General features: G+C 44.1%; 1 protein-coding gene across 3 annotated transcripts in view; it reads left to right on the top strand.

Annotated features, from left to right (window-relative positions):
• The window catches only part of Phf12 (PHD finger protein 12), a 44,776-nt gene that overhangs the window by 21,965 nt on the left and 4,908 nt on the right, over positions 1–17,903 (top strand). For 2 of the 3 annotated variants that reach the window (XM_040749224.1, XM_040749225.1), the window contains exons 3-10: positions 2,919–2,991; positions 6,014–6,407; positions 9,473–9,593; positions 11,130–11,262; positions 12,090–12,254; positions 15,104–15,262; positions 15,779–16,574; positions 17,673–17,798. In XM_040749224.1, the coding sequence (XP_040605158.1) occupies positions 2,919–2,991; positions 6,014–6,407; positions 9,473–9,593; positions 11,130–11,262; positions 12,090–12,254; positions 15,104–15,262; positions 15,779–16,574; positions 17,673–17,798 (1,967 nt within the window). The other variant, XM_040749226.1, reaches the window with a different exon arrangement.

Genomic DNA, 17,903 nt, shown 5'->3' on the forward strand with positions numbered 1-17,903 from the left:
CAATCAACTGAATCACAAAAGGTGCCCGATAAACATTGACATCTTGGCAACAAATCTAAGCCCATACCACCTTGCCTTGTCCTTCCTTCTCTGCTTTCCATATTTGATACAGGTATCTTGGTACAATGCCATCAGACAGATGAAAACAGAAGTGATAGACTTCAGGATTAATTTTACTATGACAGCTGTTGATGCATAGGAAAGTCTACAGGCCTTCACAAATGACATGTGTTTATTTCATTACTTCATGGTCTGTTTAGGTGAAGAGAATTAGGGAAGAGTTTACAGGTAATGGTCACCTGTGGTCCTTTAGGGCTTGGAGATCTGTCCCAACAGGCCGCTCTGTCACTAGTTTCTGCTTGGTGGAACTCCTAGAGATTCAAATAAGCAAACAGGGAGGAGGGAAGCAGTAAGCTATAGAGCAATGGTGAGTGTCTGACATGCAGACCTGGAGCTCCAGGGAAACAGCAAAGCAGCACAGAAGACATACTAGGACAAATGCTCCTTGAGAAAGAAACAGGAGCAGCAGAGCGTTAAGCACTGGGAAATTAAGGCCAGCCCTAGTATAGATGAAGGTGCTCCTCCCCCTTCCATATTTCTCATATTTTCTTAGCATTCCAACTAGGTGACTCCTAAGAACCTAAGGCAGGAATTTTTAGAGCATGAGTATGGATGCAGCCTTGTTCTGTACAGCATGACTTTCAGACTTCCGCAGAATTACCTTAAGGGCATGACTATGACACAAATTACTGAGTCTAGAGTTTTCTTCTCTTTCTTTCTAGAAAAAAACAACACCAGGGTTAAACTTGTACCAAGGATGACCTTTGAAAACATGATCCCCCTGCTTCTACCGAAGGAGTTCTGAAATTGTAGCTGTGCACCCCACAGCTGACTTATGCATGCAAGACAAGTACTTTACCAACTGAGTGATGTTCCCAGTCCAGAAGTTACATTCCTAATGCATTTCCAGATGCTACTGCTGCTGTTCAGATAGCAATCATACTTCTAGAATAACATACCTATTGTATGACCAATGTAAATGTGGCTCTTCTGGGAATTTGATTCTGGGCAGTGGTGGTGCACGCACTTGGGAGGCAGAGGCAGACGGACCTCTGTGAGTTTGAGACCAGCCTAGTCGACAGAGTGAGTTCCAGGACAGCCTCCAAAGCCATAGAGAAACCCTGTCTCAAAAAAAACAAAAATAAATAAATAAAAATAAATCTTAATGTAACTTTAATGGAAATCAGTGATCTACAGGTCAGTGACATCCAGCCCTATACAGCTTGTGTTTTGAGTTTTGTTTGTTTAGTCTGGGATTTGCTTTGTCTTGAAGCAAGTTTCATGAAACCTAGTCTAGTCTGTAACTTACTGTGTAGCTGACATCAAACTCAAAATCTTCCTACCATAGCCTCCTAAATTCTGGGCATATGTCATAGCTGATATAGCTCTGGTTTTAATTTGGTCTTCATTTATTAAGAATGTAAGGAGGTGGGCAGAAAGATGGCTCAAGTTGAGAGTGGATACTGTTCCTTCAGAGGACCTAATTTTGGTGCCCAGAATTCATATCAGGTGGTTCATAGCTGCCTGTAACTCCAGTTCCAGCACCTTCCTCTGTTTTTTTGTTTGTTTGTTTGTTTGTTTTTGTTGTTTTGTTTGTTTGTTTGTTTGTTTTTGTTTTGTTTGTTTGTTTGTTTTTCGACAGGGTTCTATATAGCTTTGGAGCCTGTCCTAGAACTCCCTCTGTAGACCAGACAGGCCTCAAATTCACAGAGAGCCACCTGTTTCTGCCTCCCGAGTGCTGGGTTAAAGGCATTCACCACCACCTCCTGGCCATCCAGCATCCTGTTCTAGAGACTGAAGTCACTGGCACTCCATGCACATACCCACACACAGAGAAAAAGGAACTCAACTATTTAACAGGGAGAATAAAATTTATGAGTAGTCTAGAAAGTGCTGATGGAGAAGCCATATCTGGTAACCTGTTAGTGTATAACAAACTACTAAAACTCAGTGGCCCCGAGAGTCAGCTGGGTAGTTTTATGCTGTACATGTAGTTGGCCAGGACCACAGTTATTTAGAGGCTTATCTGATCTGATATGTCCAAGGTGATTCATAGCAGTAGTTGGTACGGCCTGTTGGAGTTCAGCTAAAGCTGTTGTTAGAGTACCTCAAGCCTCCTCCATGTGGCTTTCTTAGCATGACAGCAGAGCTCTGAGACAGAACATTCAAAACATATAAGGTTGGAATCTACAGATTGCTTAAGGCTCAAGCTGGGAGTTCCAGCATGTCACGTAGTTGCATTCTGTTTGTTGAAGCAGGTCACAAGACAAGCCCAATTCAAGAGGACGCAAAGGGTTACTTGTGGGTGGGAGAGAAAACAAAGCTATGGTGCCTGCCATGGGTTGCCTAGAGCAAGCTTTTAAGAATGGGTAGTTGGGGAGGTGCAGCTCTCCTGTCAGGAGCACTGCAAAGGAAGACGTAGCATGTGTTCACCAGGAGGCCTGGGCACCTGAGGCCTGCCAAGTTGGAATGGACTGTGTGACAAGGTTTGGAACCCCAAAGAGAAGAGGTTTGGTTTAGACTCAGACTTTTTAAAACAGTGTGAAAGGCACCTTGGTGAGGTATAGTACAGAATTTGGGAGTGACTCTTCAGGCTTTCAACTAGTACTTTATGCCTTTTCCTGTTAGTTAACCTAGAGTCAATAGCTGTGGATTTGGCTTCTCTAAAATGTAAAAGGATTTCACCCTTGAGGTGATTATAATGATTGTTAAATAGGTGTTTTGAAGGACTGAGAACTCCAGCAGTGCTCCAGAACTGGCCACAGTAGTAGTTTAGGGACATGCAGCTTGTGCCAGATCTATTTTCAGCTGCATCCAAGGGTTAGTTACTTAGTCTTGCCCTTGTCTTTTCCCCACAGTAACCCTCCACTGAGTGAAGAGATGTTGCCTCCTGGGGAGTGGATGTGTCACCGGTGCACTGTTCGCCGAAAGGTAATAACGCTGCTTTCTGAAGGCTTCCCTCAGAATGCCAGATCTAGAGCAGAGATACTTTAGAGTTAAGGGGCTTGATTCTAAGGGCATGTTCATCCTTCCTTATCCCTTCTAACACTGGAATCACCATACTCTCTCCCTGTTGACTGTAAGACTCCAGACGTGGGATGTGAAAGAGGGCAGAAAGAAGGGTTGTGTTAATTCAGTGAGCCATGTTTAGTCACTAGTGGCAGGCTTAATCTGATTTTATTACCCTCTTAGGAAATAGCCTGAATGTAGTGTCCTTATCTGTGGCTCCAAAAAAGAAGGCTGCTTCTCAGTTCCGTGGGGTCTCCAGAGGTTTGGTCAGTTTACTAGAGGAGTGGATTTTGAACCCCTCTGTCCTGATTGTCTGATTTCTCTTTGTTTTCCTTCCGTCCACTCTGTTAGTTCAATACTAAATGAATTATGAGTATGGCTCATTATTTTCTACTTTGAATTTTTTATTTAATTATTTAATTGTTTTTTGTTTGTTCGTTTGTTTTGGGGGGGTTTTCAAGACAGGGTTCTCTGTGGCTTTGGAGACTGTCCTGTAACTAGGTCTTGTAGACCAAGCTGGTCTCAACTCACAGAGATCTGCCTGCCTCTGCCTCCTGAGTGCTGGGATTAAAGGAGTGTGCCACCATTGCCCGGCTCAATTGGTTTTTTTGAGACAGGGTTTCTCTGTGGCTTTGAAGCCTGTCTTGGAACTCACTCTGTAGACCAGACTGGCCTTGAATTCATAGAGATCTGCCTGCCTCTGTCTCCCAAGTGCTGGGATTAAGTACATCATCACCACCACCTGGCTACTTTGAAATTTTTATGTAGAACAAGAGCTAAACTTTCCTTTGGGGGGTGGAATGTGTGTATGTCCGCCAGATTATATTTGATCCCACCTTCAAATTAAGGACTGTAGATTGTCTGTAGGCTACCCTGCTTTCTTCCCACACTAACTGTATAACCAGAAATTTTCTTTCTTTCTTTCTTTCTTTTTTTTTTTATTTTGTTTTGTTTTTCGAGACAGGGTTTCTCTGTATTGTTATGGAGGCTGTCCTGGAACTCTCTTTGAAGACCAGGCTGGCCTCGAACTCACAGAGATCCCCCTGCCTCGGGCTCCTGAGTGCTGGGATTAAACGCATGTGCCCAGCTAAGTGCATTGGTGTTTTGTCATCAGTGTTGGGTCCCCTGGAACTGGAATTACAGGCAGTTGCAAGCTGCTATGTGGGTGCTTGGACTTGAACCTGGGTCCTCTGGTAGAGCAATCAGTGCTCTTAACCACTGCTCTATCTCTCCAACCCCAACCAGAGAATTTCTTTTCTTGTGACATCACTGCTGTTTTTTTGGTCACCAAATGATGTCATGGTCAGTGACGTCCTCAGTTGCAGAAACAGAATGAGAGCTAGTTCAGAGATTGTGGTTTATGTATGTAACTGTTTTCAACATTTAAGAAGGTAAACAAGCAGGCATTAGTTTTCCACTGTGTGCACAATGATTCCCATTAGAAAGCAACCCACAGCCCAGTCAGCACTAACCAGAACTCTATGTAGTTTTGGAGCATCCCATAGAGTATGTCCTGTCTGTTTAGAAACTTGCTATGCAAAGAAGGATCAGCCAAGGAAAAGAGGTGAAAACTTGTTGGTGCCTATTATGTGTCACGTGTTTTACTGTTATTCCACTTAATCTATGCAACTATCTAAGAGTGCTGGTAGTAGATCTTAATTTTAGAAAGGAAGATACTAAGGCTACGAAATATAGATTATTTTTCCAAGGACTCAAAGAAGTGCAAAGAGCCAAGATTGGAGCCAAATTTATCTTACTCTAAAACTATTACCTCTGGAATTCTCTGGAAACAGTGCTGCTTGTTAGGAATAGTGTCTTTTAGCATAGGACGATTCTCCTGAGGTGCTGCTCTGACTCATTTTCACGTAGACCTCTCTATCTAACGGTTCTAAACCTGCCTTGTCCACTATTACCACCACCTCCACTATTTACTGTGAAATGGATTGAAGTGTACATTCATTGGGCCTCATGAACTCCTGATGGTCAGTCTTGTTATGATTCCTAATGGAAGCTAGATCAATTCCCAGTTCAGAGCCATCCATGCCTTTCATATATGCAGTCCTTTTTTTTGCAACCATATCGCTAAGAGGATTTAGTACTTTCACTTTGCGGGTGGATACATTTCTGAATTGCCTATGGTCCTACTAAGCGGAGAGTAGTGCAACATTCCTTTGGTTTTAGAGTCTTAGGAAAATGCATTGTTGGCTATCCAGTCCCCCTAAATTCACTGTAGTCTTTTTCCATGTTATGCCTTCTAGAAGTATCACTTTTTTAGAGTTTCTGGTTAAGTTGGAAATCCACAGTTCCTGGGCACCTGCTTGCTTCCTTGTTTCTCTCCCTGTGGCATTTGTGCCATCACCCTTGAAAAATGAGCTTTCCCAGCCTGGTTTACCTTTGGAGACTTTCTCTGTTTTGAGCTATTTCCAAAACCTTTCAGTAGGTCAGGATGCATTTGTCACAGGCAAGTACATGACAATGACCTTTGTTTGCATTTTGGTGTCCTTACCTTAATCTCACTAAATTTGTTCTCACTGTGTTTAGTCTGTTAGCTGCTTTCCCTGTGCTTTATATGTATAGAGATGTTAAGTATCATGAGTACTGGCTGTTCTTCCAAAGGATCTGGGTTCAATTTCCAAAGCCTACATGGCAGCTCTCAACTCCAGTTTTGGATGATCTGAGGCCTTCTTCTGGCATTTATGGGTATCAGGCACATGCATGATACACAGACATACACACAGGCAAAATACTAATACACACAAAATAAAATTAAAATGTAAAATGTATTTTTTAATTTTAATAGGCTGCTACTCCAAATCCCAAGGTGGATGGTTCTGTGATTTATGTGTAAGGGACTTTGTAATTTTCATATGTGGTCTAGCAGGACATTGTATACCCATCTCTATTTTGTTCTTTTCATGATGGGCTCACCTATTCATTTGCACAGAAACGAGAGCAGAAAAAGGAGCTGGGCCACGTCAATGGACTGGTGGACAAATCCAGTAAACGGACTACATCCCCCATCAGTGACACTGACTTGCTAGACAGATCAGCTAGCAAAACTGAACTCAAGGCCATTGCCCATGCCCGGATCCTGGAAAGGAGAGCCAGCCGGCCTGGCACCCCCACATCCAACGCCAGCACAGAGACCCCCACCTCTGAGCATAACGACGTCGATGAGGACATCATTGACGTGGATGAGGAGCCAGTAGCAACAGAACCGGACTATGTGCAGCCCCAGCTGCGGCGGCCTTTTGAGCTGCTGATTGCTGCCGCCATGGAGCGGAACCCTACCCAATTTCAGTTGCCCAATGAGCTGACTTGTACCACTGCACTACCAGGTTAGACACTTCTTCTTCTTCTTCACGGTCTCTCTCGTACCCTGGTTTCCCAAAGAGCAGTGCTGCCTGCAAGGTTTCTGCCTGAAGATAACATCAAAGGATTTAGTTTGTTATAGTACTCAGTTTTCCGTTTTCTGAGTCTTCTGTCTCCTGTCCTTTTATTTCCCTGCATTCTTTTTTTTCTTTTTTTTAAGACATAATAAGCGAAGTATGGTGACACACACCAGTAATCTCAAAGCTTGGAAGGATAAGGCAAGAGGATCATGAATTTGAGGCTAGCCTGAGCTACATATTGGGACTGTCTCAAAACATAGAGGGCTCAAGAAGGTGGCTCAGTGGTTTAGTGCATTGGCTGCTTCTGCAGAGGACTGAGGTTTGGTTCCCAGCACTTAACATAGTTTCAAGGGATCCTATGCCACCAGGCATGTACGTGTGCACATATATGCAGGTGGGCAAACATTCATATGCATAAAGGAATAAATTTCTTAAAACTTTGCTTGCTCGCCGGGCGTTGGTGGCGCACACCTTTAATCCCAGCACTCGGGAGGCAGAGGCAGGCAGATCTACAGAGTGAGTTCCAGGATAGCTTCCAAAACAATACAGAGAAACCCTGCCTCGAAAAAATCAAAAAAAAAAAATGCTTGCTCGTTTTCCAGTAGTCCTTAGATCCATTGCCAGCACCTGTATTAGGCAACTCACAACTGTCTCCAACTCTGGCCTCTGCAGGTACCAGCACTTATATACACAAACCCACATATAGATACATAGATGCACATAATTAAATTTTTAAAAATTCTTAAATAAATGAAGAAATAAACTTTGGGAATATAGTTGGGTAATAGAGCTACTATGCACAAAGTTTTGGATTTGATCCCCAGCATCTCCTACCCTTTGCAGATAACTACTCATTGGTTGGTTCTTGTGTATCATTCTGGAGAGAAAGAGGGTGTGTGTGCAAGTATGTATGTATGCTTGTATTTTCTTCTTAAATAACATATTATACAGACCGTTGTAGTTTGTTTTTGTTTTCTTATAATGCAGTCCAGAGGTTTTAACATTACTGTAGCATTTCATTAGGTTTTTGTTATGGCTCCTTAATATTCCATTATACAAATGTACTATAATTGATTTAAACAGTTTTCTATTTATTGCCATTTAAATTGTTCCTAATATATTTTCTAATTTATTTTTATGTGTATGGCTATTTTGCCTGCAAGTATGTCTTACGCACCATGTATATACCTGGTGCCCACAGAAGCCAGAAGGGGGTATCAGATCCCCTGGGACTTCTGTTACAAACGGTTGTGAACTACCATGTTGGTGCTGGGAATTGAACTTGGGTCCTTGGAAAGAGCAGCCAGTCCCCTTAACTATTGAACTCTCTCTCTAGCCTCTCTAATATTTTGTTACGAAGGTAGTGCTTCATCAGATAACTTTGTAAATACATCCTTATACACATGTAAGATGTAGATATCTGTAGGGTAAATTCCTAATATTAGAGTTGTTAGGTCACAGTTTGCAATGGTAGATTTGATGGCTATTATCAAATTGTCTCTTTTACAAAAGAAATCAAGTCATGGTTTCTATTTGATATCACAATGCTTCTAGATCTTACTTTTTTTTTTCCTTAGAAAAAGTGAGATTGGCTAGGCATGGTATCTTAAATGCCTGTAATTCCTGCCTCTGTAAGAGAGGCAGAAGCAGAATCGTCAAGAGTTCAAAGCCAGCTTGAGCTGTGTAGTAGCTATGTACAAGCCTGGGCTACAAAATGAGACCCTGTCCCAAAAAACCAAAAGAGGGCTGGGAAGATGGCTCAGTGAGTAAAACACTAGACATGCATTGTGAGGACTGGAGTTAATATCTTCAGGACCCATGTTAGCATCCAAGTGGGCATGACAACCTTCCTTTAATCCTAGATCATGGGAGGCAGAGACAGTAAGCTTGCTGTCCTGACAAACTAAATTGGTAAGCTCCAGAGAAGAGCCTGCCTCAATGTATAAAGTAGAGCGAAATCAAAAACAGCATCTGACATCAGCCTCATGCCTTTACACGTGAAGCCAGGCAAATAGCCGTGTACGTCTGTAATCCCAGCACTTGGGAGGCAGAGGCAGGCAGATCTCTGTGATTTCCAGGCCTGCACAGTCTACAAAGTGAATACCAGGACAGCCAGGGCTGTTAACACAGAGAAACCCTGACTGGAAACAAACAAACAAACAAAACCCCACACATGAGCCAAATGTGGGGCATCCCTTTAATCCCAGCATGGGAAGACGGGGGAAGATAGATCTCTGTGAGACTGAGGCCAGCTGGAACTATATAGAGACCCCATGTGTGTTAGAGAGGAGGGGGGATTGTGAATGAATGAATCAATAAATTTGCCTATCAGACTACTAGCAAGATAGCTCAGATGGTAAAGGCACTTGCCATGCAAGCCTAATAACCTGAGTTTGATCCCTGGAACCCACATAAAAGTGAAAGTAGGGAAAAGTTAGCCTCTGACCTGACCTTTATACATGTACATGGAATGTGTGCACTCCACATACTTTTTTTTAAGGGTACATATAACCATGCTTATTGGTGCACACCTTTAATCCCAGCATTCTGGACACAGGCAGATGGATATCTCACTTTGAAGCCAGCCAAGACTATACACAGGAAACCTGTGTCAAATTGGGGAATGAGGGTTACATATGGAATCTGTTTTTCTGGTTTTTAGAAATGTGATTAACTATCTGTATTTTGCTCAATTACCTTCACAGACTAGTCTTTGTTGACCATGTAACTTGAACATATATATGTTGCTACTATCATGGGTTTCTTGTTATCTCATATTGGTAAAATCAGTGTGTTTCTGCTCCTGGTCACCTTGTATCTGTCTTCTTTTCCCCCCTTTCTTTCTTACTCTTTTTTGTCACTTGAAACCTGGTCTAGGGTCCTCAGAAAGAAATCTGTCCTAGCCATGGCACGTGCTTTTGCTTAGAGCTGTTCCTTTCCCTTTGTGTATTCATATTCCAACAAGGAATGCGAAGCCAGGGACAGTTCAGCATCACCAGCTTCTTTTCTAGGTTCTAGCAAACGGAGAAGAAAGGAGGAAACCACAGGGAAGAACGTTAAAAGAACACAGCATGAGTTAGATCATAATGGTCTTGTTCCCCTGCCGGTCAAAGTCTGCTTCACGTGTAACAGGTATCTTTTTCTTCTTCTCTATCTATATTCAGCAAATGGAGTTGTTTTTTTCCTCTTAGCCTTATAAGTCCTGTGTATTAAATGTGGACAGCCCATACTCTGATAGCACACAGAACTAATTGACTGGCCACTTCCTTGAATATGTCAATAACAAATTACCCGAAGAATCAAGGTGCAGAGCCAGGTATATGATACATGCCTATAATCCCAGCACTTAGGAGGTGGAGGCAGTTTTGTGAGTTCAAAGCTAGCCTAATCTCACAAGCAAGGCCCCAGTCTTCCTTGAGAGTTTATTGGTTGATGGGGAGGGAGGTCATTTAGTTCAATGGTATAAACCATTAAAAAGTCCATATTCAGTTAAATAACCCCTTACCTAGCTCATGTTGGTAGAGTGTTTGCGTGGCATGGTTTGATATCTGGCATCACATAAAACCAGGATGGATGGTGCTGCAAATTTATCTCAGCACCCAGGAGTTAGATGCAGGAGAAATAGGAATTCAGGATCATTCTTAGCTACATGGTGAGTTCAGCCTACATGAACTGTAGCCACAACCACACCCTCAAAAGGAAAAAAGGCGTTTACAACTAAGACTTCGGAAAACTAGATGGTAGTCAGTTAGAACTACAGAACTTGGTGTGTGTGGTGGTGCTTGACTTTAATCCCGGTACTCAGGAAGCAGAGGCAGGCAGATTTCTGTGAGTTTGAGGTCAGCCTGGTCTACAAAATGATTTTCAGGACAGCCAGGACTATTACAACAGAAACCCTGTCTCAAAAAGAAAAAAAACCAAAAAACTATGGAACTCTGTGCCAAGAAAATCTGAGGCTCTAGTATACCTTTGGGACTGTCAGTGTTTGCTTACAGCCTCTCCTTGAAGCATGTTTACATAAACGAATACAAAATCATTTTTAGCCTCTGCCTCCATTTATCTGTACTGGCTATCAGTGTTTTCACACAGAAGGGAAATCTCTTATTGTGTAGTTACAACTCCAGGAAGACTGTAATGCGTTATTCTTATTATCTGTTTGGAGGGAGGGGATACACATATGCAACAGCACAAGTGTGCAGATCAGAGGACAACTTGGAAGGGTTGATTCTCCCCATTTATCAATGGTCCCATGAACTGAACTCAGGTGGGCAGGCTTGGTGGCCGGCGCTTTGACCACTGGGCCATTTCACCAGCCTCCCCCTTTTTTGGTGTTGGTGTTGGTTTTTTTGTTTGTTTTTGTTTCTTTTCTTTTAAGTAAGAATTTCTTTAAACATAGGAAGATCAGAGGACAGAGCTGGGTACTAAGCGTTGGTCATTCTTGCTCTGATAGCCACTTTAGCCATACTCCAAATAACATTTACATTCACAGGATGCATTCTTCCTGGAAAATAAAATAATGAAGAACCCAGTTTCCATCTTCCTTACTGATTGGGTGTGTTACAGAGGGAGGGAGGACTGAGGAGGACAGGCTCTTCTACAGAGTAGAGTTAGTCTTGAATTTTCCCATCATGTCACAGAAATCACCCATCACATCTCATTCCTTTGCAGGAGTTGCCGAGTAGCCCCTCTCATCCAGTGTGACTATTGCCCACTTCTGTTTCACATGGACTGCCTCGAGCCCCCACTCACTGCCATGCCCCTGGGCAGATGGATGTGTCCGAATCACATCGAGCATGTGGTGGTAAGCACAGCAGTATCTAAGCCATCCCTTATCATCCAGATCCTGGTTTTGCTACTAAAAGGGCTCAGATATAATAGAAGAGGTTGGAAATGGCACGGGTTCTTCATTCCTTCTGTCAGAAATTACACAAGTTCCTTCTTTCCCTTTGACCTTTAAGAACAGGCTAGAGGTTTCCCCTTCCACAAGGGAAGATGTAATTAGTAACTGAACTGAGATGAGTCCAGTAATGCTTCCTGGTGCCCTGGAACAGGAATAGGGCAGAATACCTGGGAATTTTGATCCAGCAAGGCATCTACGTAGGACAGTTTTTTTCTGTGAGAGTTCCTTGATGAGTAGGGGGTCTGGTTCCTTTGGCACTCTTGAGGGCCAAGACCTGTATCTCCTTTAAAATCCATGCCGGGCGTTGGTGGCGCACGCCTTTAATCCCAGCACTCGGGAGGCAGAGGCAGGCGGATCTCTGTGAGTTCGAGACCAGCCTGGTCTACAGGAGCTAGTTCCAGGACAGCCTCCAAAGCCACAGAGAAACCCTGTCTCGAAAAACCAAAAAAAAAAAAAAAAATCCATGCTGCTGGGCAGATCTCTAATGGGCTGTCCTGACCTAAAGTGCTGTCTGGCTGAATTAGAGGCACTTCCAGGCTAGAGTTTCCTAACTCGTAAAAGCCTTTCTAGCAAACAGGAGTCTCCCCGCCGTATGATAAGCCTTTTGTCCAGACAAAAGGAAGCCATTTAGCTGAGAGTTTCTGTTGTGTAAGCCCAGAGAGTGGGGCTAGCTGGAAGGGGCAGCACCCTTAGAAATTCACCACAGTGATATTTCTGTTTGTCCCTAGCTGAACCAGAAGAATCTGACACTGAGTAATCGGTGCCAGGTGTTTGATCGTTTCCAGGACACCATTTCACAGCATGTTGTCAAAGTGGATTTCCTGAACCGAATCCATAAGAAGCACCCTCCTAACCGCCGTGTGCTCCAGTCTGTCAAAAGAAGAAGCTTGAAGGTGAGCCACAGCCCAGTCACAGCAGGCAGACGGGGAGACTGTGTCTCAGCAAATAATAAATGTGTAGTGACACTTGAGCATGGCCGGCACGAAAGATTCCTGGTATGGTTCTGAAATGTGTTTATAACTCTGAAGGATGAGAACCCATCACACCAAGCCCAGTTGTACTTCGTTGTCACGTATAAGGTTTGTCTTAGGGTTTCTATTGCTGTGATAAACCATGACTATAAACAACTTTGGGGGCGGTGGCACTTATTTCAGCTTACAACTTTCAGGTTGTACTTCATTGTTAAGGGAGATCTGGGCAGGGACCTGAAGGTAAGAGAGACGCAAAGGCCATTGAAGAATGCTGCTTACTAGCCTGAACATCATGGTTTGTTTTGCCTACTTTCTTACAGCTCCCAGGTCCACCACCTTGGTGACCTAGGCTTTCCCGTAACAATTATTCAGCACCACAGACTTGCCTGTGGGCCAGTCTGGAAATGATATTTTCACAAGTGATTCTGGTGCATATCACATTAACATAAAACTAGCCAGCACCTGTTCAGTGGACCCTTTCTGACAACTCTGATATCAGAAGTGAAGTTGTGGTAAATTAAGCAGATAGCAGGTGAAGAGAGATACTCAGCTGAAAATTTAAGAAAAATGTGTCTGAAGAGAAATCAGCGTATGGATCTGTTTCTAGACTAATATATTAACCAAGACAGCTGTAGTCTTGCTACCTAGTATTTCAGTGTACTTGGTACCTGCTAAACTATATTCAAAGAGATTGAATTTCCTTCATTAAAAAACATTTGCCATTTGAGGGGGGGATAAAAAAAAAAACATTTGCCATTTTCAAAGTATCCAATCCCCTAAATTCAGTTGATCTAGAAGGCTTAACACACTATATATCCATTAGTAGTTCTCATTAATGGCCACTTGGTGGCAGCCATGTTATGTTATAAGTTCAATCACACTACTCACATTATCTTTAGTGGGTGTCATTCCAGAACTAGCAAAGATACTTAACTGCTGGAAATTGTACAGCAAATTCTTAACTGGATAACTACTTATCCTTATGAGAGTGGTTTTCTCAAATTAAAGTGGTTCTCATTGCAGGAATAGGGTATGAGGTGGTACTCCAAATTGTAATTCATTTACCATGTAGATACAGAAGATAGCCTGGATGCTAAAATGACAAATTAGAAGGCCTTGATTAAATATTTCATTGACTTTCCCCTAAATACTTTCCTTAGAGTTGAGGAGGAAGTCAGGATTATGAATTGCTTGAAGAATAGTTTGTCCTTGGACAGTTTGAGTACAAAATGAAGACTATAGCACCATAGGACAGTGTCTTTATGCTTGATAGTAGGAGTGCAGAGAAAACCTGACACCTGTGTCAGAGCTTCCTACCTTGCCTGCCTGTGCACTCTTGCACAGGGAGTAGCTGTGGTCTTCTAGCCCATTGCTCTGCCCATAGCACTAGATGGTGATTCTCAACTCTATATTCCTTGCCTCTATATTTACCTACTGTTCTCACAGATATCTCTGTTTTTTTGTTGTTGTTGTTTATTGGATTGTTTTTGGTTTTTTTGAGGCAGGTTCTTCCTTACATAGTCCTGGCTGTAGTCCATTCTATAGTCCAGGCTGACCTCAAACTCACAGAAATCCACATGTCTCTGCCTCTCGGGTGTAGGGATTAAAGGTGTGTGCCACTATTGCCTGACTCCAGGTGTCTCTCATTCTCGCCCAAGACTGAAAGTCTTCTGCCTCTCGAAATCCACTTTTCCCTTGTATTTCCTATTCCAATGAGTGACTGTGGTCTCTACCCACATTCTCTAGTCAGTTCTAGGAGCCATTTTCAGTTCCTCTTATCTCGCCCCATAGAACTGGTTACCAAATACCCTGGCTCAAAAGCTCTTAGCCCCCAAGTAACAGTTCAAATACTGAATTCCTATAAGACCTTCCCAATTCCAGTCTACAGTTATGTTCAGAGGAGGAGGACTGGTGGAGGCATTGAGACAGGGTTTTTGAGCTCAGATCCGCCTGCCTCTGCCTCCTGGGTGCTGGGATTAAAGGTGTGCTCCCCTGCACCTGGCTAGGTTTATGCTTTTTAATAGCACCTGAGATGTAACCTGTATTCTAGGATGCATTTCCTTGCATTGTAACATTTTCTATGTTTTTGCCCATTAGACTGTGAGTTACTTGAGGGCAAGACTTAAGTTTTATATTTATCTTTTTATCTCTAGGATTTAGAACAGTGCCAGACTCACTAATGTTGTTTGGATGTATGATTGACTTTTCGTGTGGTTCTTTTATTCTTACATAATGTAAGTCAGGGTGTCTTTTTTTCTTTGTGCAACAAGGAAGTCTTCAGTTCTCTCAGGAGTCATGAATGGATGGATGGCAAAAAGTAACATTGATTAAATGTTCATATTAGTCAGGTGTCATGCTTTCTACCATGAATATAACCTCATTTGACTTATTTCTCAGTTACTATTCACCCCTGCCAATTGGTACTAGAAACTACAAACTTACAGCCTAACCCACCCTGAAGCCCAGTTGAGTGTTCATCTTGTATTTTGGGACAAAACAGAAGATAGTGTGTAGTAGTTTTAGAACTCTGGAAGGCCTTGGATCTTAATGAAGATCCAAGCCCTACCTATTGTTTCTACTTCTGAGCTTCTTTTAGGACAAAATATCTATGCTGAAGTCAAAAGAACAGCCCAACATAGTTGCAGCACACTGAGCCTCTTTGTCCCTTGGACACCAGCATGTAGTCCCTTGGACTACAGATGAAATAGTATCTAGTTAGGGCAAAATTCAACTGGGCATATTGGCACTATCTTTCCTCCTATCCCAAACAGGTTCCTGATGCTATAAAATCTCAGTACCAGTTCCCACCCCCTCTCATTGCACCTGCGGCCATTCGGGATGGGGAGCTGATCTGCAATGGTATCCCTGAGGAATCACAGATGCACCTTTTGAACTCTGAGCACTTAGCCACGCAGGCAGAACAGCAAGAGGTGAGTGAAAGCAGAATTGGAACCCCCAAATCCAGTCTCTCTTCTGTGTCACCAGAGCCCCTATGTCTGTCATTCCCATCTCCACCCTATCTCCACCCTAGCCCCTAACAGTTGAGTGACCACAGAGAATCCCAGGCTCAGATGCCAAAGGCAGTAAGAGAACTTTAGTTCAACAGGCTGCTCCCCTCGTTAGTTCCCCCTTGCTTCGAGCTGGGTAGTTCTGTACTGTAGCAGTGGATGAGCAGAGCCACACAGCAGATACTGGGGTACTTTGCTGAATGTTGATCACAAGGTGAGCCTTCAGGGCAGAGCCAAACAAGATCTTAGGGTCCACTGGTAGAACTGGCAAATGCACCAGTAAGCTTGCTTGGATATGAAAGTGGGATCCTTTTCTGGTCATTCATGTTGGAACCTTGGTAACAGTGCTTGTCAACTCTGCTGTAGCCCTGGACACTGTGGCAGGACAAAGCAACACCTCCCAGGCCTCTCACCTCCTCTCCTCTCCTTCCGTTGCAGTGGCTCTGTAGTGTTGTTGCGCTCCAGTGCAGCATATTGAAACATTTATCTGCTAAGCAGATGCCTTCGCATTGGGACTCTGAACAGACAGAGAAGGCTGATATTAAGCCTGTTATTGTGACTGACAGCTCAATCACCACCTCCCTGCAAACTGCTGACAAGGCACCTCTACCTTCCCACTACCCTTTGTCCTGCCCCTCAGCAGTTAGCACCCAGAATTCCCTGGGCTGCTCTCCACCCCACCAACCCCCAGCCCTAGAGGACATCAGCTGCAGTTCCTGTGTGGAAAAGTCCAAGAAAACCCCTTGTGGGACTGCCAATGGGCCAGTGAACACAGAGGTAAAAGTCAATGGCCCACACCTCTACAACAGCCCCACTGATTCCACGGATCCCCGGCGACTTCCTGGCGCCAACACCCCCTTACCAGGCCTCACACACCGGCAAGGCTGGCCCAGGCCCCTCACGCCACCATCGACTGGGGGGCTTCAGAACCACACCGTCGGCATCATTGTGAAGACAGAAAATGCCACTGGCCCCAGCTCTTGTCCCCAGAGGAGTTTGGTACCTGTCCCAAGCCTGCCCCCTTCCATCCCCAGCTCTTGTGCCAGCATCGAGAACACCAGCACTTTGCATAGAAAGACTGTCCAATCACAGATAGGACCTTCGTTGACAGATTCGAGGTCTCTGGGCTCACCCCCAAATGCCACCCGGGTGCTCACTCCCCCACAAGCTGCAGGAGACAGTATCTTGGCCACAGGCCCCAACCAACGATTCTGCTCACCAGCGCCATCATCAGGTGAGTGCCCCTCAGCCCCAGATGATCAGGAACAATCAATCCTGTGTTCTTACTAGTACATAGACTTGAGTCTAAAACATAGTATCCCTATGAATACTTGAGAGGACTTTGGTCTCTGTATCAGTGATCCACCTTCCCTTTGTTTCTGTGGCAGGAGAAAGACTGTGTTACCTTTTCCCAGCTATAAGATTTGGCTGTACTCACTAATTTAAGTCACTTCCTTGAGGTGAATCTGCAGCTTGGGTTATTGGCCCCTCACCTTCTGGACCTAGTCTTCTGCCTGTCCCATCACTTAGAAGGCACATGCTATCTGGATCACTTGGCAATGTGAGGTGTGCACTCACATACAAGACCAAGTCCACACCTGATGTACATACTGAGCCAATTCATTTGAGGAACATTCGTATTCAAAAAGCAGGGACAGAAGGCAGTGGTGGCCTGGCCCAGAAGCTTGCCCTCAGCCATGTACCTAAGAAAAAGCTTTGGGTCTGTACTTGGCCCAACATAGACTTATTCTCTCAGCTGTCCCTGGCAGCTTTTGGACCTCAAGAGTTGCTGATCCAGCATCTGAACCAGGTTTCACATGCTGCTGTCACCTTTGTGGTCTCCCACATGAATTGAAGTCATACTCCTAGTCAGCTAGGATCTCAATGACCAGGTGCCTGTGATTTCTTTGCACGAGAGCCTGTGGTCCTATCTCTTACTCCGTAATGCCAGTGTGAATAAATATTGCAAGCTGTCAGTTGTACTTGAGCAGACAGGAATTGCAGGGACAGGTGCCATGTTAAAAGTAGAGGTAGCAGGCAATTAGATGGTCATGACCCAAAGCATAAAGCAACTTTACCACTTGACTCAGAGTAGTAAATCATAGCAGTTCTCAGGGCTCTGGAGACTCCTGCGGCCCGGGTGTGTTACTTTTCCATCTACCCTTCCTCACCACACGTTTTTAGCTCTAGGAGTTCCAGAGCCTGTGGGTTGAGAATCAAGAAGGGAACATCACCTTGGGTCCGAAATCCAGAACTGTCTCAGCAATGGGGGATTGGACCGGTGGGTTTCCCTCGGGCGACGTAAGTAACAGTCTTCCTGCTCCGTCCCCAGATGGCAAGGTCAGCCCCGGCACGTTATCCATAGGAAGCGCTTTAACCGTACCCTCTTTCCCAGCCAACTCTACTGCCATGGTGGACCTCACCAACTCACTTCGAGCATTTATGGATGTCAATGGAGGTGAGTGATTTCCAGTAGTGTTCAGCTCCTTTTGAAGAGGGACAAGGAGATACTGGGGTGCACAGTATTCATTTGGGTAGAAGAGTTGGGAAGAATGTTCCATCT

This window comes from Mesocricetus auratus, unplaced genomic scaffold (assembly GCF_017639785.1).
Source record: "Mesocricetus auratus isolate SY011 unplaced genomic scaffold, BCM_Maur_2.0 Super-Scaffold_100007, whole genome shotgun sequence".
Lineage (NCBI taxonomy): Eukaryota > Metazoa > Chordata > Mammalia > Rodentia > Cricetidae > Mesocricetus > Mesocricetus auratus.